The sequence below is a fragment of the Malus sylvestris genome, chromosome 17, assembly GCF_916048215.2.
Source record: "Malus sylvestris chromosome 17, drMalSylv7.2, whole genome shotgun sequence".
Classification (NCBI taxonomy): Eukaryota; Viridiplantae; Streptophyta; class Magnoliopsida; order Rosales; family Rosaceae; genus Malus; species Malus sylvestris.
The window spans coordinates 11,090,617-11,114,483 of NC_062276.1; the positions used below are offsets into that span (position 1 = coordinate 11,090,617).

At 39.6% G+C, this 23,867-nt stretch overlaps 1 protein-coding gene and 1 pseudogene across 1 annotated transcript; both read right to left on the minus strand.

The window, feature by feature from the left end:
- Window positions 1-887: 887 nt before the first annotated feature.
- On the minus strand, window positions 888-2,592 carry LOC126611075 (7-deoxyloganetin glucosyltransferase-like). The gene is made up of 2 exons (XM_050279255.1): window positions 2,091-2,592; window positions 888-1,819 (listed from the first exon to the last, which is right to left on the minus strand). Exons 1-2 carry the CDS (start codon window positions 2,578-2,580, stop codon window positions 888-890), a joined length of 1,422 nt encoding a protein of 473 aa, XP_050135212.1. The 5' UTR covers window positions 2,581-2,592.
- Window positions 2,593-19,756: 17,164 nt separating this feature from the next.
- On the minus strand, window positions 19,757-21,967 carry LOC126611074 (7-deoxyloganetin glucosyltransferase-like; annotated as a pseudogene).
- Window positions 21,968-23,867: the final 1,900 nt, after the last annotated feature.

Below are 23,867 nucleotides of genomic sequence, written 5' to 3' on the forward strand. Positions count from 1 at the left end.
GACGTAATGGACTCAGATGAAGACGGCAACAAGACCGCTCCACGCTAGACCATGAATGGCCTAGCTATAGGGCGGTGGCTATGGAGGCGTAAGGGGGTGGAAGATAGAGACAAGGCAAGGAAAGGCAGGGATGGGTAGAGGGCTATACGACTAGGAAGAAATACCTTTAGGATGAAAGGGAACTCTGGGAAAGATGGACAAGTGGGGGATGGATGGAAATAACCATGTTTTAATAAATAAATAAAACTTTCTCTCAAAAAATAAACAAATAAAACATGTTTAAATATTTTTATATAGATGAATTGAATTAATAAATTTAATTTAATTATTTAGTATGAAAATAATTTATTTAAGTAAGGGCAATTTAGTAATCAACCTAGTTTTAATTCCGATTGAAGTGAATTAGTAAACAACTTATATAGACTCAAACATCTTTCCTACTCCAATTCGAGACAGTTTTAGTAAGCAACTTCAATAAGAATCTGATTCTGATTTCACCTTAGTTTTAGTAAACAACTTCAACAAGAATCTGATTCTAATTCCACCTCATTTCAATTCCTTCTCAATCCAATTCCTCCTCAATTCAATTCCTATCAATCTGATTACGGATTAGTAAACGCGCTATAAGTGGTTTGTCATTTGATGAAGATTTTCTTTGAGAAATTCAATACCTTATTGTATCTTTCAGTAATTAACTTTAGACATTCTCAAACCATAGAAGAAGAAAATCATGTGTCCCTGAGTGTATCCATCGTCAAGTGACCCGGACTAAGTAAATATTGGTACATAAGATAAAACTTATATCTAGATATATAAAACTGAAGATGGTAGCATAATAAACATATACCTAGCTAGTCTTTGAACAAATAACTTCTTATCCAAAACATCTAGCTTTTTCTTAATTGCATTTGATTCACTAAATTCTCTAAGTTTGTGGATGAAGAACCATGTGGACTAGTGGCTTCTTCTGCCAATGTCTTCCACTCCATGGCCTTATTCTTCATTTTCTTCCCCTTCTTTCCCTCCATTAATTCTCTGACAAGCTTCTCCAGTTCATCTCTCTTCACTTTATTATCAATCTCCATACCAATGCCCCATTCTTTGCAACTATAGTGGCAGTTTGTTTGCTGATCAGCAAAGAATGGCCAACATAACATAGGCACGCCTGCAGACACACTCTCTATTGTCGAATTCCAACCGCTATGTGTTAAAAATCCTCCAACTGATGGATGGTTAAGCACTTGCTCTTGTGGGCACCAACCTGCTATTAGACTTCTTCCCATAGTTTCATCCACAAACTTAGGTGGTAAAATTGCGGATTCACCGATGATCAAGTCAGGCCTAATTACCCAAAAGAAAGTAAGCTTGCTATTTGCAAGACCCCAACCAAACTCCACAAGTTGTTCCAATGTCATTACCGTTATGCTGCCGAAATTCACATAAACAACTGAGTTTGGCGCCTTATCATCAAGCCATTTGAGGCACTCAGTTTCTTCTCTCCATAGACTGTATCCCAAGGACTCCAAAGGGTGTTGTGGTATCTGATTGAGAAGTAATTGGAGAGGGCCAATGGCGTATACAGGCGGAGACATAGACAAGAGAGCATCCAAAACATCTGGCTCCAATGCATCAAAAGTATGTACAATGACTGCTGAGGCTTCATGAACTTGACCAACTACTTCAAGGACGCCAGTGAAAATTTCATCATTGGGATCTGTTGTTAAAAAGTTATTTGGGAGATCCCTTAAACGGATATTTTTCATTCCTGGAATCCAATCTATAACCTGGTCTAAAAATCCATTTACGAAACAACTCTCATCTGCACAATTAGCACCCACATGACACTTGAACATTAATGAAAGTTTATTAATTTGCATACTTTGAAAATTAAAGTGCAAATCTCATGGACCATAATTTCACTATTTTACTAATACTACAATTTTCGTTGGTGAACTTTGAACTCACACCTCCTCCAACAGAGTGGAAACTGGGTGCTACTAGAGTAGTCACTAGCAACGCAATTGTTGATTGGCAAAAACCAAAGAGAAACTAATCCTAAAATTAAAGATTAATTGCTTCAATTGTTTCACCTTTGAGTGGTGCAAGTCCTTTTTCCACCAAAGCAGGATATTGCTTAAACGCCATGAAGCTGCTTGCTGCAAAAGTAAAGAAAAGTGTGATGGGGATGCCAAGTTGTTTGGCAGCAGGAGTTGTGAAGGGCATGAAACCATCCGAAACAATGCTGGTTACTGGATTTTCATTGTTCAGTTTTGTGACGACATCAAGAAAAGGTGCCAAGAACTTATTCCTGATGGAATCAGCGAGCAAATTGAGGTCTTGGGTGGCATCTTCATTCGAATCTGGAAGGCTATCAGGAATCGTTTCAAACCGAAAATCCGGCAAGCCATCTAGGGAGTTGGGTCCAAGAGATTTAAGTAAGCGCCTGTGGTTGAACTCTGTGTTGATAATGGTTATGTGAAAGCCTTTATGGTGGAGGAGCTTTGCCAATTTGAGCATTGCCTTTAAGTGACCCTGAACTGGAACAGGCACACAAACAGCATGAGGTTTATTAGAACCCATCTTACGTTGTGTGTAAATTTCTGATGATGATGAATGTTTATACTGTGTGCATTTTATAGGTTAGGACAATGAGTTCTACAAAGAGCCCCATGCACAAGAATTTTGGCATGACTATTATAATAAATTAATAATCACGGATTATAGTAAACAAAAATAAGTTACCAACTAACAATTTGAAAGAGTCTACGTTTAAGGTTACAAACTTGAATAGAGTAGTTTGATCGAATTCACTATTCATATAACTCTCACAAAAGGTGAAAATGTGTTTCGGAAGTTATACCTATGTAAACTCAAATCATATTCAAATACAATAAGATTTGTTTCTTTTAAAACTGTAATTGACCATCCACCTAATCAGACTGTCATACTGAAATTTCTAACCTTTGAGACAAGTAGACGAAGAACGTCCAAATTGATGAGAAAATCGGTACACAAATTTTACGAAGACTAAACTGTCAGTACATACATGTCCAATATAAATGGAGTAGCAAGTAAAAACATGAAGAAAGGACGGGCATAAGCAATCAAAATTATTTTTAGAAAAAGAAGAAAGAAAAGGCCTTGTAAACTAGAGTTTCTTTGCTAAAATTACATGACAAGATGACAAGGCCGGCTGGTTGGAATCTTCAAACAGAATTCGTGATTATCAAAATGCTTGTTGAGAATATTAATAAGATACTTGATAATGAAAGTTTAAATTTTTCTCTTATCAAGAAAAGATTAAAATTCAATTCTATCCCGGATCTTACAGTAAATTTCAGGCCATTTTGAAAATGTGTTTTCAAAACTAAAAACAGCTTTAGATTATCAGCTCGTCAAATCCTTTTTCTGATGATCCGGAAATCTTGTAATCATATCCGTTCATCGTACATCGTGCGAAAATGGATCCGAACACAATGTACGATGAACGGACATGATTACAAGATCCCACAGATCCCCCGAATATGGATCCGCCTTCTCCTTAGAAGTGCTTCTGACAATATTTGGTAAAAAAAAATAGGAACATAGAAAAGCTTTTGGGTTACCTAAAAAACACTTGCAATTTTGTTAAAATTATCGATACTTTTGTAGTAGAAGTGATTTTACTCAAAATACATTTAAGCATAAGTACTCTAAAAGAAGTATTTTGAAGCGGACTTCTATTTCTCCATCTTTTTATTTTTTATTATAATCATAGTTATCTAAATATATCAAATAAATTAACAGTGTAGATACCAAGTGGTATATTCACGATGAACCGTTCATGTATTTGATATATTTGAATTACTAAACAAACTCTAATTCAAATAATTTTTGCAGAGATTATTTTCAAATGAATCTTTAGAAAATAAATTGTTTCGTTTATAAAAATTTTATATATTTTTTCCAAAGTAGAAGACTGATTCATTCTCCTAAAGGTGAACACAACTAGTATCCAAAACGAAAAGCAGGCCCTTGGCCTGCTAATCAAACCCAACAATATCTTCAACCAACAAGCTTTTATTTTGACGGCCTCAACTAACAAGCTTTCAACACAAGTAAAAGAGTGTCAAACGCAGAACAGTCCAAGTCAAATGCTAGTTCGGCCTAGCAGTCTGCTAAAACATAAACAAACATTTTGACCAAGTCCCAATAACTCTACCCTAAGAAGTTTTACACTTTCGTTCATTTGTAGAGGACCATCACTGGCTGTGTCTCAATTCTTAGTGTGATTTCTTGTTTGGAAAGGAATGGTGACCATGGGAACACAACAATTCGTATGTTACTCATAATTTTAAAGGCTTGAAAGCTTTTGCTCATGCCGCCCCTATTTTCTATGCATTTTAGCACAATATTTGTAGATAGAGTAAAGTTTGGGAGATCAAATTTTAAATCAAATTTGTCAATCAATTGATGTGTCACCAATAAAAAATAGGGAATTTTAACGAAAAGCTCACAGTATTGTTCACTTTAACGAAAAACCACATTTTTACACTAAAAAGTCAAACCTGGTACTATTCACTTTATCCCTTATTTTGTCCTTATCATTAAAACTCAAAGTTTTCAAGTCATTTTTATTAGTTTTCCTTATAAAATAAGCATGTTAGTCAACAATTAAATAATAATTTAATCATCACTATTCACAACATTTAATTTACAAAATTTGATTTATAAATTTGGTCTCTATAACATTACCTTTATAGATAACTCCGTAGATTATTATTGCACAAGCCAAAAGAGCGAGGGTAGGTATTGAGTAGGCTAGATAGCCAAAATGATCCCTGAGATTTGCATAACTCATCATTCTGGTCCCTAACATTTCAAATCAATAAAAGTGGTCCTTGAGATTGTCCACCATCCATCATTTTGGTCATTCCGTTAAAAACTCCGTTAAGTGTCCCGGAGCACTTGACCGGGAAGTTTGGGCAATTTTCAAAGCTTTGTAACTCAATCGTTTCTTAACCAAATTCGACTCATAATATATCAAAAATGAAGATAGGAAAGCGTAGAATAAGATTATACCTATTTCGAAGCCCAATGGCTGCCGGAGATGGCCGGAAAATAGCCTCAAAGTTGACTGGTCCGAAGGAAAACTGGAAAACTCGCCGGAAACTGGATAAACTTTAAACATTCATAACTTCTTCAATACTCAACGAACCCAAGTGATTCAAAAACTAAAATCATACTTCTCGATGAGAAAAAGAGAATGATACCTTTTTAGATGGCTAAATCGTCGTGGTTTGGCCTGAAAACGGCTCGAAAATGGCTAACTCGAGACCAAGAGAGCCACTTTCAAGCCCTTTTCTGTCCAACCCACGGCGATTTAGCCATCTAAAAAGATATCATTCTCTTTTTCTCATCAAGACGTATGATTTTAGTTTTTGAATCACTTGATTTCGTTGAGTATTGAAGAAGTTATGAACATTTAAAGTTTACCCAATTTCCGGCGAGTTTTCAAGTTTTCCCTCGGACCAGTCAACTTTGAGGCTATTTTCCGGCCATCTCTGGCAACCATTGGGCTTTCAAATATGTATAATCTTATTCTACACTGTCCTATCTTTATTTTGATATATTATGGGTCGAATTTGGTTAAGAAACGATTGAGTTACAAAGTTTTGAAAATTGCCCAAACTTTCGGCCAAGAGCTCCGGGACACTTAACAGAGTTTTTAATGGAAGGACCAAAATGATGGATGGTGGACAATCTCAATGACCACTTTTATTGATTTGAAATGTTAGGGACGAAAGTGATATGTTATGCAAATCTCAGAGACCATTTTGGCTATTTAGCCGTATTGAGTCATAATTAAGTTGTCGCATGGGTTAGCTCAAATGGCGAAGTTGAGTGAGACTTGTACCTTTTGCTAATTAATCACATTGAACTTCGACAATATGGTGCAAATTAAGTATTTTCCATAAATTTCATTATTTTTGTCACAAAACCTAGTGATCAACCTAAAGTCACATGTCTAATCACATAGCTAGGTCAGCAGGGCCGTCTCTGAGATTTCGGGGGCCCTGTGCGAAATTTATAAAGGGGCCCATTTTTAAGATATTTTTTTTTAAAGTATGACAATATATTGGTACTAGAAAATGATAACTTAAATCAAAACAACATTTATGACTCACTGATTGTAAGTTTACAAGTGTCATTAAATAGGTAAAAAGAGTTACAAACATAACATGCACTAAATAATAAAAAACAGTTCAATCTTAAGCAATCAAATAAAGAAAAAAAAGCTTCAAAACCTCTAACTTTAGAGTTTCACTTGAATATATAGCATTATTATATAATTAATAAAATTGAAAAGAAAATCGTTTTTTAAGGTGTTGTTATTAGCACTCCTAATATCTCATTGTGCATTCCAAATTTTTATATTTAGAAAGAAAAAAAAAATTTACACTTATAAAAGTGCACTATAAGATTTTAAAGTGCTAATAAACGTTTTTATTTTTTTGATATATAACATTATTACATATAAATATAAGATACCAAAAAATTTTAGGGGCCCTTCAAATTTGAGCGCCCTTTGCGATTGCACATTTCGCTCCTCTTCAGCATCGCCTTTGTAGGTCAGATGTCAACATATGACTTAAATAACCTCATATAGAAAGTGTGAGAGAGAGGTACAGAAAATTAGACGGAGAAAGAGAGTGAAGGATAGAGATATAAAGAGAGTGAAAGAATTTCTCACGTGGCCAAATACCTAGCCAACATCTGGGGCACGTTTTTTATGCTTCCCCCCCCTCCTTCTATTTTCCCCTCTATTTTGTAGCTTTATTTTTATGATTTGATTTAATCATCGGATGGAATAGTAGTCTCTCCTCCTACTGGCGGCTATCGGAAACAGAGTGCAGCTCGCACGTTCAACTTTCTCCGATGGCCACTTCTGAACCACATTCGTATTCTCACAAAACTCCAACGTAAGTTCATCAGTTTTTTCGTGCCCAAAATGCTATGATATTTTTCCGCATTCACACGCACATAAGTAACTCTTAACTGTGCATGTATGAGATTGACGATGAAATTACATTAGTGGATGAGAAGTTATGATCATTTTGTGCATGTGTGGACGATTTCAAAAACATAGCCCTTTCCTTTTGGTTTTATAAGAGATTGCATTTGATATATCATGCCGAAAAATTGAAATGACCAAACAATTGTTTAATTCTATCTGTTTGCTTGTTGATATCTCCTTTGGAAACTGGAAAAAGACTTCCCTGATATCTCTTTGCTTTCCCTCTTATCTTTGTTAGGGGTGAGTCAACTCGGAGCAAAGAACAAATTACGATTTTCTATAATGGACAAGTTTTTGTTTGCAACGTGACGAACCTTCAGGTACTTCGTGAATTGTATGAAATAGGTTTGCATTTTTTAAGGAAGAAAACTGTAGGTTCTGTTCGTGGCAGGAATTTCAGTCGAGGATGATTTCCTGGCGAACGAGCACACAGCTCCCCTGGGAGGTCGGCGCCGGTTGAAGGCTGCTGTCGGGCTTCTGCTTTCTTATCGGACTTAGTCGGGCAAGTCTCGTCGGGCAAGTCTTGATCGGGCAAGACTCCTCGGGCAAGACTCCTCGGGCAGTGCTGAAAGAGAAGGACATAGTTAATTTGAAAGGTACCTTTGTGGGGCCTTAGGTATAGGCTTTGAGGCTCACAATCAAGATTAACTTTTGAGGTGCTCAGGCGTGCCACTGCCATCTTCAGTATGGCAGATGTCGAATAGATGTCAAGTTTTAGTTATGAATATGTATATGCCCGCGAAACCGTGTTAGATATAACAGGTGCCTTTATGGGGCCTTAGGTGTAGGCCTTGAGGCTTCCTGTCAAACTAAACCAGTACTTTGAACATATCATATTTGGTCTTAATGGTTGCGAAAGTCTTGTCACTATTATATTTCTGATTATCCGAGTCCGAGAAGTAGAACAAATCCAAATGGATGCCTTTGTGGGGCCTTAGGTGTAGGCCTTGAGGCTTCCCATTAGAGTTTGTTCCTGTGCTCGGACAGTTTAGACCGCCGAGTAGAATGAATCCAAATAGGTGCCTTTGTGGGGCCTTAGGTGTAGGCCTTGAGGTTTCCTATCATAATCCATCCATACTTAAGCATTCTATGATAATCATGACATAATAGAAACAAAACTAAGAGGTAGGTCGATTACTTGCGCCCCAAGTAACTTCGGACTTCTCGTTTATCAAGGATTGACGTGGATGGGTTAAGTCCACATAAAGTTCTTTTTTATGCCTTGAGGCCAAGGACTTTTAAACTGATCAGATTTACATGCCCTGCGGGCTTAGGACTTGGATCTGATTTGAACACTGAAGATATATTCAAATCGGATCTAAGTACTGAGGAAGCCTTTTCATCATGATTTTGCTAGAAATAACTTGTATATATAACTGGAAATATACAACATATTACTAGGCTTTTAAAGAAAGAAAAGACAAAGACAGAGCCACGAAGGTCGGGCAAGATTAAACCTTATAAGTTAAGGCTGATCTTCTTGCAGGTTCCTATCTTTGCAGCTTTGTCAAAAGTCTGAAAGCTTAGAGAGAGAGAGAAAGAGAATACAAAAGTGAATCGATACTACCACAAGTTTGAACAAGGTAGCAGAGCTATTACACAGGTTAGAAGAAAAGAGTATCCCGCGGGGGATAAAGGCTGGTCCCGAATGGGATGAAGGCTTGGCTGACTACAGCTTCGTTTGCAAGGCAAATCTGGCTTTGAGCAAAGTTTTGGCTTGCATATGTTTGTTTGTTTGAGTGTCCTTGCTCCTGTCTTCTCTTCCTCCTTTTATAGACGACTTGACTTGGCTTCCTGTAGCAACAGCTTTTGCCCGAATGCGGTCTGAGGGTGATGACTCATCAGTTTTATTACATGTAATGCCACCATAAAGTACTTTTTGGGCTATGCAGTCTGATCAGTCTACACCACTTGATCTTTGGGTAGGTAAGCAAGTGGCCCTTTCCTGCTACCTAAGTTTCATCCGGGCCTTCTGTTGGGCCGACCCCACCTTTGGGCCTAAAGTTCAGTTTTAACCCAAACAGTGCCCCCTTCAATTGATATTAAACCTGGAATTCCAGGCGCCAATATTAATTGAAAGAGGTTCCTTATTAAACCCACGAACCTCGCGATTGAACTTCCCATTTTTCCGTGTTCCGTAGAAAGGAATCCTTCTGCGATAAAAAAAAAACTTCCCTACTTCTTCCCACCTTTTTTGTCTGTTGCCCGAGAAGGTTGCATCCTTATTATCTTCCTTGTTTTTCTTTCTCGACCTTTATCAAATGGCTTCAGGATCCAGCCAAACCCCACCATCATATGAGTCCGGCGACGAAATCGCCACCCTACGCCGTCTACTCAACGGGTTGCATCGTCCGCGGGCAGGTTTACACCCTGAACTATTCTTCGAGATGCATGGGGTACAATCATTGGGTCCCGCCTGGATTTCTCGGGTCCCCTCAGTAGTGGAAGACAACATGCCTAGGGGAAACTGGTTTACCCCAAATCCCTATTTGGCCGGGTCGAGCATCTCCTCCTCTAAATGGTCATTACATCGTCGGGGCTTTCCCTTGATGAATGATCCTACCTGGGCTCAGTGGGTTGACGAATTGGAGCCCTTCTTCAAGCAAAAATGGATGAGCAACGGTATTTATGAATTACTTGTGCTTTCGAAGACTTCCATTGTTCCTAAGCCAGAATTACTCACTTCTGCTCTCCTCTTTTGGAATACGAGCACAAATACCTTTGATTTTCGTATGGGTCCCATGTCTCCCACCATTCTCGATATGGCCCAGGTCTTCGGGTTGAGGCCGTCGGGCAGGACAGTAGATGTTACTCAAGATTGGGTTCCGTCTTCTACCACCGGGAGTTCGAGTTCTTCTACCACCTTCCTTCCTCTGAGCTATAACTCCGCCACTTTCAAGAGTTATGGGACCTCCTTTAAAGGATTCATTTTTTTTGTAAAGGAAAATTTTGGGGCAGGCTCCCCTCGGGCTGACAAAGATCAAGAACATATGTACTTTCTCCTTTACTAGCTCAACAAGCATGTCTTCCCCAATAAATCCAAGGGAGTAAGGGTAGAATGGATCCCCTTGGTGGAGGTTCTCCATAATTTTGATGATGTGGCCACAGGTCCATTCCTTCTCTCCCATCTCTATCACCTTCTTTTTGAAATGACTCGGGATGAGCCCTTTGAGACCAACTTGAACGGACCAATCTGGATGATACAAATCTGGCTGCAATGGTATTTTCCAGAATTTCGGGCTACCAATCTAGAGTTTCCAGAGGGTGTGGCTCCTGCCCGAATTCTAGCCGAAGCTCCTCCTACAGACCATTCCACCTTCGCCTGCTTTTATTTTTTCAGAGTCTGCAGGACTCGATCAGACTTGGAATGGGGTGCGTCAGTCTTGAGGAGATACCCTTGGTTCTCTGACCAAGCCTTCCAAGATGCCCCTGGTGAGGATGCTACCCCCTTTTGTAGAGAAAAATTTATCAGCTGTATTCAACCAAGAGACTTGGCCTGGGGGGTTCGGGGCAATATATATGATCGAGGCTTGGAGGTGTACCATCCTAACTTCTGCAGCCGGCAGTTAGGATTTAGGCAAGCTCTACCTGTCCCATTCTTCGACTCTGTCCATTGTGGCACCTCATTCCGGTTACAAACCCCAACTGAAGTGACATTCCGAGCCTCCCGACGCAGCCTGGATGTAATGAGTCAAGCAGCCCGACATTCCATTGTTCTTAATTTTGAATGTACCTCGCTGTTTTCAGCTTGGTGGGAGGATAAATGGACTAGAAAGTATGGAAGAGATTTGAAGGTGAATCACGATCGCATCTTCAACCAGCTTTCTCTTAAATCATATCCTGGCTCGGGCAAGCTTGCAAATTGGAAGGAGATGATTCAAGAGAAAAACCGGTTACTTCTAATAGGTACCTCTCTTTCCATCTGATTCTGTTTTCCCTCCGATGTCCATTTTTCCTCATATTTGCTTGATTCTGCAGCTCGAGTGGATACAGAATCTGAAGCCATTGAATCGGAGAATGATTCTGCTGATGCTGCAATTCTTCATGGTGTTGCCGCAGAGGCTGAGAGACGAGAAGCTGGGGAGGGGACGGATATCTCAGAATCCATTGGTGATTCAGGAGCTGAAGGAACGCCCAGGATAATCACTAAAGCCCCCAAGCGAAAGAAAACAGCTATGACTAAAGATTCAAACCCTGATCCTGCACCTCGTCCAGCAACCACACGACCAGTTCTTACTCGAAAGCGTAAGCGGGCAAGGATTACTATTCCTCTTGAATCATCAATCCCATCTGCTCCAGTTCCTGAGGCAGGCAGAAAGAAGCAACAATCATCAAGTGAGTTTCTTTTTCCTATTTCAAACTGCTACCTTTCTCCTTTATCTAATTGTCCCTTTCATCGATCAACAGGACCTCAAGCATCTAAAAGACCAATCTTTGCTTCTAAGGAAGAACCACTAAGAGCTGCTACGCTTAAAAAGGCCGAAGAATTGCGAAACACCGCCCTCCGAGAACTCGAGGTATGGCTGATATTGTTGCATAATTTCTTACTTTCATACAACTCTAAACTTGATTATTCTGACTCAGGCTGCAAGAGAGGAAACGCTCTCTTCGCCCGAGGCTTCTCCACAACCTGCCCGAGAGAAAAATCTTTCTCCCTCCCAGACTAGTCCTGCTGAGGTACTTTTCTCCCCCTACTTCTTGGATCTCTCTCCAATTTATGGATCTAATGGCTAAGGCCTTTTTCTTCTTCTATTTTGTCTTCCTAGGCTGGTGCATCTGCTTCTTTGCCTAGTCAGGGACCTCCTCTGAGATCTATGGCCTCTTCTACTGCTCTAGATGCGACCCCTTCTTCTCAATTTGATCCGTCCACAGGAGTGATGCTACACTTCGTGGATGAGGATGATCCTTTGGTGAGTTATTATTTCCTCATTGAAATTCTGCACATTGCTACCCAATTAACTCCTATTCATGTTTCCTGCAGCCGTCTCCAGTGTATGAGCCACCTCCCTCACTAGTGGTCTCAGATAAGGAACCCATAGTTCCTGAGATCCCTGTTACTTCAGATGCTGCCATTTCGCAGGCGTTTGCTTGCCCAACAGTTGATGAACCTCCTTCTCCTCGTGATCAGGCTCAGGTACAGGAAAATTTTTCTTCTTGCTTCTTCCTCCAATGACCTTTTGCTGATAATCACCACTTTCTTTGGATATATCCAGGATGCAGGCACATGTTCAGGCGCAACTCTTTCCTCTCCTGCTGGCGGTGAAGAATCTTCACCCCAACAAAGAGTTAGCGCATTCTCTGGTGAAACTCCGGGGCTAAGTCAGGTATGTTTCTTTCCTCCAGAGCCTTTTTTACTTCAACTTGTGTTCAGTTTATCTTGGCCTGATCTTTTGGCCTTTTGCAGCAAGCTCCAAAAGAAACATCCCCTCCTCCATTGGCCCATAAATCAAAGCGTTCTCACGCTCACTCATCTTCTGAAGGTATTGACACTTCCCTCTCTGGAGCTAACCAGACTAAACAGGCAGAGATTGCCCCCTGGGGGATTCATCTTATCGGAGGGAAACGTCACGCCGGACCTTCCTTCTTTTCCATCCTCTGATCCTGCCCAGTTGCCTAAACTCTTTGAAGCGCTTGGGCGACTTGAGACGTGGTTGAAATCTGCAACGCAACCTTCAGCACCCTTCCTATCCTCAGAGCAACAGCAAATCTTTCAGGAATGGGCAAAGAAAGAATTCACCGCGTCATTTAGTCTTAAGGCTCTTTGTGATCTTGAGAAGGTCATAACTGAATTTTTCAAAGCCGGTCGCTTGTCCAGGCCTCAGCATGATTTTTTCCTTTCCTTCTTCGAGAACTTGCGGGCTCTCAGGGAACAATACCAGAGAGCGGATAGACAGGCTAACCGAGCAAAATGCTTCATGGAGAAAGAATCAAACTCCTCTACCCAAGTTAAACGGCTGATGGAAGAAAGCATGCAGACCAAAGAAAAAGTTAAAGTGGTTTCTTCTGAAATCCAGAAGCTTGAAGAGCAACTGATTGCCCTTAAGGCAGAAAGAGCAACTCTTCTAGATACCCTTGAACACCAAATCGAAGGGGTAGAAGAAGCAACTTCGGAGCTAGAACAAGCCAAGTCTGAACTTGTAAATAACCATACTGTATTGGCCGAACCTAGTAGGATTTTTACCATCATGCGAACATATCATTCCAGAGTAATCACTCTATGTAAAGATGTAAAGTTTTTAGAGTAGAATGATTTGTGACTCCCTTTTGTATTGGAATGGATATATAATTTGCTTCCTGTTTTGCTCTGTTTGAACTAGCTTCGGGCAACTCTTTGCCCCCTTGTCTACTTGCTTTTCTTCTCCACCTTTATTGTTGACAACCTTAGAACCTGTCCCTGGTCCTCTGGTCCCCTTCATGGCACTCTTACTCAGCTGATGATCCCGGCTCCTTAAAAATGAGGTTGATCATATTTATAGGAGCCTCCGGGAAAGGGTTAGTATCCACCATCATACTGGCCTGGGGTGAATCAAGTAGCAGCTTACCCTTCACTATAAGATCTTGTACCCAATCTCTAAACTGGACACAATTAACTATAGAATGGTTGAAGGTATAATGCAGCTTGCAATACTTCTTCCCCTTGATTTCTTCGGGTTTGGGCATCTTTTTGGCACTGTCGGGCAAAATTACTCTTGCCCGCACCAGTTCTTCGTAGATCTCCGGTGCCTTGGTTAAATCGAATGAATAACTCTGATACTTTGGGGGTTTCATGGGGACGAAACCACCATCATTCATCACGATCTTCTGATGCTTGACAGGTTGGACTAACCCTTTGATTGTCAATGGTTTGAATGGTGTGGTCATCTCAGCAGCACATACATCTATATTTTCTTCCTCATGACCATCCTCACGTTCGGGCCTGGTTTCTCCCACCTCCACATGGTGAATAGTAGCCTTGCTTTTGTAAAAATGAGGGACTTTGGAAGTGTGCTTCACTTGCTGTTCTTCTTGCAACAGCCTTTCATACTGCGTGGCAGCAATCACGAGTTCTTGCAGCTCATTAAACTGTGCATCATAAAACCTTTTTCTCAAAGGTAATTTTAAAGCCCTTTGAACAATGGATATGAGCTGTGCTTGGTTGACAGGGAATTGACATCTCATCCTCGTCCTCCTGAATCTCATCATGAAGTCTTCAGTGGACTCATGATCATATTGCTTTACTTCCACCAAATCATTGATGGTCAATTCTGGCTCTATTCTATAGAACTGTTCATGGAAAGCCATCTCCATTTGCCCCCAGTTGGCAATAGAGTTGGGGGGCAATAGAGAATACCACTGAGACGCTAACCCTGCTAAAGAATTTCCAAACAACCTTAATTTGTAGTTTGGATTGTCCTCATACGCCACACAGTGATTAGAGAATTTGAAAATATGGTCTCTGGAAGACACACTGCTGTCTTCGCCTGTGAAGGTTGGGAATGCGGGCATCTTGAAATTGAGAGGGAATGGATTCATCTCGTCGATATATTCAGGATATGGCTTCTGGTAAGTAATCCTGAATACTGGGCGAGCCCGCGGCTGGGCGTTTTGAGTCACCGTTCTTCTTAACTCAGCCAACTCCTCCCTTAATTGCTGAGTGGCTAAATTATCATTATGACCGAGGATAGTTGATTCAATCTTCGGGCTTCGGTCATTGCCTGCATTTACTTCCCTCCTTGGTTCGGGCTTCCTCCAGTTAGATCCCCCATCTTTACTGACCATCGGGGGTGGCCTATAGGGTGGAGGTTTATCTGAAATAGTAGTAGTAGTACCCTTTTCACTAGTTCCTCCCATCATAGCTGCCATACCGTGCCTCATTTTTTCTGGTTCGCTCTGCCTCCTATTATTAAATGATAATAATGGGAAGCTGGGAAACTCATTCTCCGGGACTGGTTCTATCACTGGTTGACTTCCTTCAGGAATCACCTTCTTCTTTCCCCTATCCCTTCCTTCTTCTAGTAGTGGGAATAAGGGAATGATTGGCTCATTTCTTGTGATGTCTTGACTCATTCCACTTTCTTGAGCACCCTTTGGAGTAGAGAACTCCAAATCCAATCTTCTTTGTAGATTCCCTGTAAGCATACAGAGTCTGCTCACTTCTCCCTTCGTCTCCAAGGAGATCATTTCCATGATATTTAGCACTTGGATCATTGTAGCCTGTAGCTCTTCATTGGTTCCTTTTCCATATGATTTTTCAGATGTAGTTGGGCTATCTGAAACCACCTGTCCGGATGGGGAAGAAGGATTTTCTTATTGTTCTGCCATTTGGATAAGACCTTCCTTTGGATTCTTTTTTCCAAGTTTATGGTTCTTCTTGTTGGACATGTAAGATCTGGAAGACTATGATCCCACCGGGCGTGCCAAAACTATGTTCGTGGCAGGAATTTCCGTCGAGGATGATTTCCTGGCGAACGAGCACACAGCTCCCCTGGGAGGTCGGTGATGGTTGAGGGCTGCTGTCGAGCTTCTGCTTTCTTATCGGACTTAGTCGGGCAAGTCTCGTCGGGCAAGTCTTGATCGGGCAAGACTTCTCGAGCAAGACTCGTCGGGCAGTGCTGAAAGAGAATGACAGAGTTAATTTGAAAGGTGCCTTTGTGGGGCTTTAGGTATAGGCCTTGAGGCTCACAATCAAGATTAACTTTTGAGGTGCTCAGGCGTGCCACTGCCATCTTCAGTATGGCAGATGTCGAATAGATGTCAAGTTTTAGTTATGAATATGCATATGCCCGCGAAACCGTGTTAGATATAACAGGTGCCTTTGTGGGGCCTTAGGTGTAGGCCTTGAGGCTTCCTGTCAAACTAAACCAGTACTTTGAACATATCATATTTGGTCTTAATGGTTGCGAAAGTCTTGTCACTATTATATTTCTGATTATCCGAGTCCGAGAAGTAGAACAAACCCAAATGGATGCCTTTGTGGGGCCTTAGGTGTAGGCCTTGAGGCTTCCCATTAGAGTTTGTTCCTGTGCTCGGACAGTTTAGACCGCCGAGTAGAATGAATCCAAATAGGTGCCTTTGTGGGGCCTTAGGTATAGGCCTTGAGGCTTCCTATCAGAATCCATCCATACTTAAGCATTCTATGATAATCATGACATAATAGAAACAAAACTAAGAGGTAGGTCGATTACTTGCGCCCCAAGTAACTTCGGACTTCTCGTTTATCAAGGATTGTCGTGGATGGGTTAAGTCCACATAAAGTTCTTTTTTATGCCTTGAGGCCAAGGACTTTTAAACTGATCAGATTTACATGCCCTACGGGCTTAGGACTTGGATCTAATTTGAACACTGAAGATATATTCAAATCGGATCTAAGTACTGAGGAAGCCTTTTCATCATGATTTTGCTAGAAACAACTTGTATATATAACTGGAAATATACAACATATTACTAGGCTTTTAAAGAAAGAAAAGACAAAGACAGAGCCACGAAGGTCGGGCAAGATTAAACCTTATTACTTAAGGCTGATCTTCTTGCAGGTCCCTATCTTTGTAGCTTTGTCAAAGGTCTGAAAGCTTAGAGAGAGAGAGAGAGAATACAAAAATGAATCGATACTACCACAAGTTTGAACAAGGTAGCAGAGCTATTACAGAGGTTAGAAGAAAAGAGTATCTCGCGGGGGATAAAGGCTGGTCCCGAATGGGATGAAGGCTTGGCTGACTACAGCTTCGTTTGGAAGGTAAATCTGGCTTTGAGCAGAGTTTTGGCTTGCATTTGTTTGTTTGTTTGAGTGTCCTTGCTCCTGTCTTCTCTTCCTCCTTTTATAGACGACTTGACTTGGCTTCCTATAGCAACAGCTTTTGCCCGAATGCGGTCTGAGGGTGATGACTCATTAGTTTTATTACATGTAATGCCACCATAAAGTACTTTTTGGGCTGTGCAGTCTGATCAGTCTACACCACTTGATCTTTGGGTAGGTAAGCAAGTGGCCCTTTCCTGCTACCATAAAGAATGGTTTCAAAACTCAAAAAGTTCTAGGTAGAAAAGAGGATGTGCAACAGAAGTATTAGTCAACAAGTAGCTTGAGCCCAACCCTGTGAACCCAACATAAGTGTTATTAATCAGTAGTCAATTATTATTGTTTTTAATTTTTTCATGTTTTTGGTACATCTGGAGAGAATGATTTCGATCTTGATTATGTTTTGGAAGGACAATTAGGATTTCAATCTAAAATATGCTTTGACCTTTATTTTTCAAATGAAAACTTTACCTTTTACAACAGTAACATTGGATTTACTAAGCATAAGAGATACTATAGGGTTGGAAGGATGACCTACATGATTGTGCCACAATGTAGTCTTGACAGTGTGTCCAAGGCATGAAATTGCTGGATAAGGTCGTTTCTGAGATGCAGGGGAAGAACAGGAAGGAATGGCATAAGGTATAGTTCATTGTTGCATAGTCCTTTATATATGATTCTCCCTATGGCCTTGTCCTGAATCCAAAAACAAAATGCATCAAATATGAGCCAACAATTATTGTCCAAGCAAATTCTATGAACTGACAGCAAGTTATGAGTTATTCTAGGAACATAAAGAACAAAATTTAATTTGATCGCATAGGAGTTTTGAAAGTGGAATTGAACCTTCACCATTTGCTGTTTGTAGTGTGTCATTATGAGGATATGAAGAAGCCAAGGACAAATTGTGCAAATCATTAGCCAAATGATTGGTAGCACTAGAATCTGACAACCATACTTATGGTGAAGCTGAATTTGATGAAGAAGATGGCATAGATGGCATATTATAAGAAGATGATGTATTTATAGAAATTGGCAACTGAGAAGATTGCATATTCATCACAGGAGGCATAGTATTCATAAACTAAGGATATTGCATTCAACCAGGATAAATTGCATTCATGGCAGTCATATGTGATCCAGCAGTCTTGGCTTTATTTCTATAGAAATATGTCTTGGCAGTGTGATTGGTTTTATATCAAATCTGATAGGACTCAGAAGATTCAGCATCTCTATATAAGCACAATTGACATATGAATGACCTTTTGTTGAGAACACAATTGACAAATAAAATTGGTAGATGAGGCAACACGATTGAACTGAGAAGGATTTCCAAGAATACCAGGAGCATAATCATGAACAATAGGTTTGGAACTATAGTACCTCTAGCCTTGAGTATTGTAATATTTGTTGCCCTAATTGTTATTCGATTTCCCTTTGCTTTTGTATTTGGAACAATTGCCACCATTGAAAAAGGTTGGACTGCCCAGAATTCCCACTGTGATATCCAAAATTACCACTGTGATTCCCATTGTTAAAACCATTACTGCCATTTTGGAGCCCAGAAGTACCATTAGAATTCCCATAGGAAAATCCAAAACTATCATTGTGATTTTGATTTTGAGCCAGCAAAGCAGTGGGAAAACTGACAGAAGAGTTACTCTCAATAGTTGCTTCCTCAGCAAGCAACTGAGCATGAAACTCCTTGAGTGAAATCACACTTTCATGACCACGAATAACACACTGGAACATGTTATATTTAGCTGGTAGACCATTTAAAGCCAAGATAACAATGTCCTCATCAACATAAATAACCCCGGCTGCAAAGAGATAATCTCTAGCCTCCTTGATGCGCTGAAGATATTGACTTACAAAATCAGCCCCTTTCTTGATAATTTGTAAGTCAGACTGAAAATGGAAGTCTTTGTAACTATGGAAAATTAGTCTTGAAGACCCACCCATAAATCTCTTACACTGGTGCTCCAATTGCATAAGAAATTGCAATCAAAGACAAAGTAGCAGTGATAAGTTGCATTAGTGCTCTATCGTGCATCTTCAAAACCTTAAACTCATCAGATTCAACTCTTAAGTTGGAACCAATAGATACAACCTCTGAATCAGTAGAACTTGAAGAAGAAAACTGAGAGGGACAAGTATTTGATCCATCCACAAAATCCATAATGCCATACCCTTTGAGCATCAATTTCATCTGAAAATGCCATTGAAGATAGTTGGTATCATCCAACTTAGCAGCAACAGATGAAAAAAATATTATGAAAATTATGAATATTATGCTTTGGTTGATTTGCTATTTTACGCATGTCCTAGGGAGATCGTGAAAGAAAATAGGCAAGGTTTTGAAGAAATCGTTTTACGCATGACTTATTAGTTGATTTGCCTACTGCCTAGGCCACCCCCTTGATCATGAATTTCAAAAAGTAATTCATTGATTAGTAGATTTGCAAATGAAAAACCAGTTGAGCAAGACAGAAAGACAGCATTTGATCACTAGTTCACGACTTTCCCCTTATTTAATAGACAAAGAGAACTGCTTTAAAATAATGTAAGAATTAAAACTGGGTAGGAAACATATATGCTCTACAATAATTTGGCTTGTCATTTACCTTCAAAACCAAAGCCGACTGATAATTACGACAGATGCTTTACAGAATCACTTTTGTTTTATGTTGCCGAAATATTACTTTACCATCTAAATTTTCATTGGTTACATGCACTTGTTCTTCTATTCCTGTTAATAGTGCTGGAGTTTTTATCCAAATTTCGATAAGAAATCGATGTTGTCTTGTATCTTTGGCAGGAGAAAATCTTATGTGCCACAATGTATCATCCCAGTGACAGAGTAGAATCTCTCAGCATACACAGCAAATAATGTATAACATTAAAATGTTCAACCCAAAATTAATATCTAAACAAACTTGAAGATGGTGGCAGGCTAAACATGTTGCCAATTCATCGAACCAATAACATCTAGGAATGCAGTGCATGTTTCTTGGTTGTTCTTGTGCAGAACATCTAGACTTTTCTTACAATTGAAATTGATTCACTAATTTTTCCAAGTTTGCAGATGAAGAACCGTGTGGACCAGTGGCTTCCTCTGCCAATTTCTTCCACTCCATGGCCTCATGCTTCATTCTCTTACCCTTCTCTCCTTGCATCAGCTCTCTAACAAGCTTCTCCACTTCATCTCTCTTCACATTTTTATCAATCTCCGTACCAATGCCCCATTCTTTGCAAGTACAGTGACAGTTTGTTTGCTGATCAGGAAAGAAAGGCCAACACAACATGGGCACTCCTGCAGACACTTTCCATTGTCGAATTCCAACTGCTGTGTGTCAAAAATCCTCCAACTGATGGGTGGTTAAGGACTTGCTCTTGAGGGCACCAACTCGCCATTAGACTTCTTCCTTTAGTTTCATCCACAAACTCAGATGGAAAAATTGCTGATTTACCAATTACCAAGTCAGGCCTAATTACCCAGAAGAAAGTAAACTTACTCTTTGCAAGTCCCCAGCCAAACTCCACAAGTTGTTCCGGTGTCATGACCGTTATGCTGCCGAAATTCACATAAACAACCGAGTTTGGCTCCTTATCGTCCAGACAGGGGAGACACTCAGCTTCTTCTCTCCACAGACTGTATCCCAAGGACTTCAAAGGATGTTGTGGCATCTGATTGAGAAGTAACGGGAGAGGGCCAATGGCGTAAACAGGTGGATATATACTTGAGAGGGCATCCAAAACATCTTGCTCCAGTGCATCAAAGGTATGTACAATAATTGCTGAAGCTTCATGAACTCTACTCATTACTTCAAGGATGTTGTTAAAAAATTTGTCATTGGGATTTGTTGTCACAAAGTCGTTGGGGAGATCCCTCAAACGGATATGTTTCATTCCTGGAATCCAATCTATCATGTGGTCTAAAAAGCCATTCGTGAAACTGCTCTCATCTACAAACACGCAAGCAATACTTAATTAATAAGATTAAAAATAAAATCATAGGCATGTTTACGAAATTAAAGAGCAACTCTCTTGAGAATTTTTTTTATTTACCAATGCCACAACTATCGTCCATGAACTTTAGATCAATTGATCACTGGCGGTGGTATATTGATTAAAAAAGAAACACCAAATAATAACGAAATTATACACTGCTAATTCTTTACCTTTGAGTGGTGCAAGTCCTCTTTCCACCAAAGCAGGATATTTCATATAGACCTTTAGGTTTGCCATCGCCGACCTCCGTTTAAGATTTTTCCAGTGACAATGGGGGAAGAAGAGTCAGGAGGAGACATGGGCGTCTTGGGAGATAGGGACTAGAAAGCAAGTCTTGAGAACAATACAGGTCTTGTTTATTTTGTTCTTTTAATAAAATTTAAATACAGGTGTCCATAGGTTTTTGGTGAGGAACTCCACTTGTCATGTTGAGGTGTGCGTTCGAGTCACATGGAAAAATTTCTCCAATACTACAATGTGGCAAAGTGGATGACATACCGCATTCTTCTATGGCTAACGGTGTTTAATGTTTCTCACTACAACTATAAACCCTAGAACAAATTAAGGAGCAACAAGACAGAGTAACATAGATTAACACCATATATAAAGGTTTATAGCAACAGTGAAACAAACAACACACGAGTATAAAATCATCCATCTGGGCTACGTCATTTTCGCTAAAACACTGAAATCACCCTAAGCAATTGGTTAATCCTCTATGCTCCATTCAACATAACCGAGTACGAAAAGCTAGTGCAAAGCAGATCGAACCATGCCCGGATACAATGATATTATAAACCACACCACATAACATGGGACTCAACTTGACAGGGCGGGAAAAAAAGAAAGAAATTACTACAGAATAACATGGTAAACAATGAACGCCTATTTTGTCCAACACCGAAGGAAACGAGACTCAGGTCCATTCTTGATCCATAATACACGGCGTAGCCTAAGATGCCACCTGCATCACTGCCAGAGAAACAAATGAGCAAAGTAGTCGTACATCAATATTACTCACATACAGCTAAGAAACATGTGAGATACTCACGGTTGCCTCTTCCAGCCCACCAACCTTGGCATTGCCATTCACCTTTTGGGAATCTTCTGCAGCAAAAATGAGAGCAATAATAAGTGTTAAAGATGATGCTTGGTCTTTAAAATAGAACAAAAATGTTGTCCGCCAACGAGTTTAATTCGAATTTCATATTAGACTATTGATGATTCAACAGTACATCTCTATACTAACTTCTTGCATGTGTTCTGTGACTGGTAGGACAGTTTCGTAAATAAATATCACTTTAGCTATATGACAACTTAAAGGAACACAAGTATGACAAATATTGGGGTTCTGTGGGAAATGTCAATAAGCTGCTAATTATTTCAATGGTGCTTGATCCAAGATTTAAATTGGATTATGTTTCATTTTGCTTCAGTTTTGTATATAGTGCAGATGAAGTGATTGAGTTGACCAATGGTGTTAAAGATGAGTTACTGCATCTTTATGACTTTTATTTGAAGTCTAATGAACAAGCTCCCCAAGCTCCGAACACAAATTGTTGATGGTAGTTCTATTGAAGATGCAAGGTTGTCTCAGTTTTTGAAGATAAGAAAACAGAGAAATAGTGGTGAGTTAAGTAGTGAGGTGGATAGTTTCTTATTGGAACCTCTTGAGAATCCAATGGATAAGCAATTTAATTGCTTGAAATGGTGGAAGGTCCACTGAGAAAAATATCCAATTTTAGCTAAGATTGCAAGGGATGTGTTTGCAATACCAGTTTCCACAGTGGCATATATATGAATCTACCTTTAGCACTGGAGGGCGTATTCTTGATGATTGTAGGAGTTCCCTGACTCCTAAGATGGTAGAGGCACTGATTTGCACACAAAATTGATTAAAGTCATCTCCTATCTCTTCAGAAGTTGAATCATCATCCATTGATGAAATGGAACTCCATGAGTAGAACATATCAGGTAATAAACTATTTGTACTTGTATTTGGTTTTCATTTTTCAAGTAAATACTTTCTGACTTGTTTTATTTTCATTTGTATATGTTTTGTAGAGCTTTCAGTTGCTTTCACATCTAAAATGGATACCATTGATTAATACATGGTTGAGTTAAGGTCTTTGCAATTTCTATGAACTAATCAAATCTAATCTTCTATTTAAATTCCAATACTTTTGTGTTATCAGCAATGGTTTACTGATTTAATGAATGTTTTAAATCCATTGTAGGCTTGCAACTCCTCTTGAATGCTTTGGACCTTGACTTTGGGAATAAATTAGTAGATGTCATCATGTTGCTTAGGGTCATCAAAATTTGCTGCTCAAAGCTCATGGACACTGCCATTATCTAAAGTTTTGAATTTTATTATAATTTTGGGCTTGATAAGTTAGTTCATGTTTAACTTTTGAATTTTATTATTATGGAATTGTTAAGTTGATTTTCTTTTATGGTTGAAGTTTGGAACGTGGATTTTAAGTATAATATTTAAGTATTTGAGATTTCAAGTTTCAAGTTCATTTTTTGTTGAGGAAATTTGGATTCAAGAGTTCTGATTACTCAGTTGAATCTTTTTAATGTTTGTTTAAGAAGAAGAATAAAATTGTTATTAAAAAAAATAGCACGAAGCCCAAACCAAAAAACCCGCCCAACCCAACCTACATAACAATGGGTTTGGTGGATTGGGTTACATGTTTGAGCGGCTGGAAATGGGTTCTAAAAATCACTACCCGAGCTTATTGGGTCGATCAACGGGTTTATGCCCAACCCGGACCGACCCGCCCATTGCCCACCCCTTAAGATACCTATATATAATAATAGTATGTACTTTCAAGTTTCGCTTCAACGTGTTAGATTCTTTCCACTGATTAACTAGTTTGGCTTAGTCATATATATTCAACTTTGACCTAATCTTGTCACACTCAAACCTAATTATGGTCTAATCATACAATCCCAAGTATTTCCTGGTAACATGATGGCACCAAGATATTGGAGTTAGATATAATCCAAATTTAGCAAGGA

Excerpts from the sequence above, each read along its gene's own strand:
- LOC126611075 (XM_050279255.1), bottom strand. The coding sequence starts at position 2,580 with ATGGGTTCTAATAAACCTCATGCTGTTTGTGTGCCTGTTCCAGTTCAG. Across the intron at positions 1,820-2,090 it reads AGGACTTGCACCACTCAAAG|ATGAGAGTTGTTTCGTAAAT; the intron begins GTGAAACAATTG and ends CTAATTGTGCAG.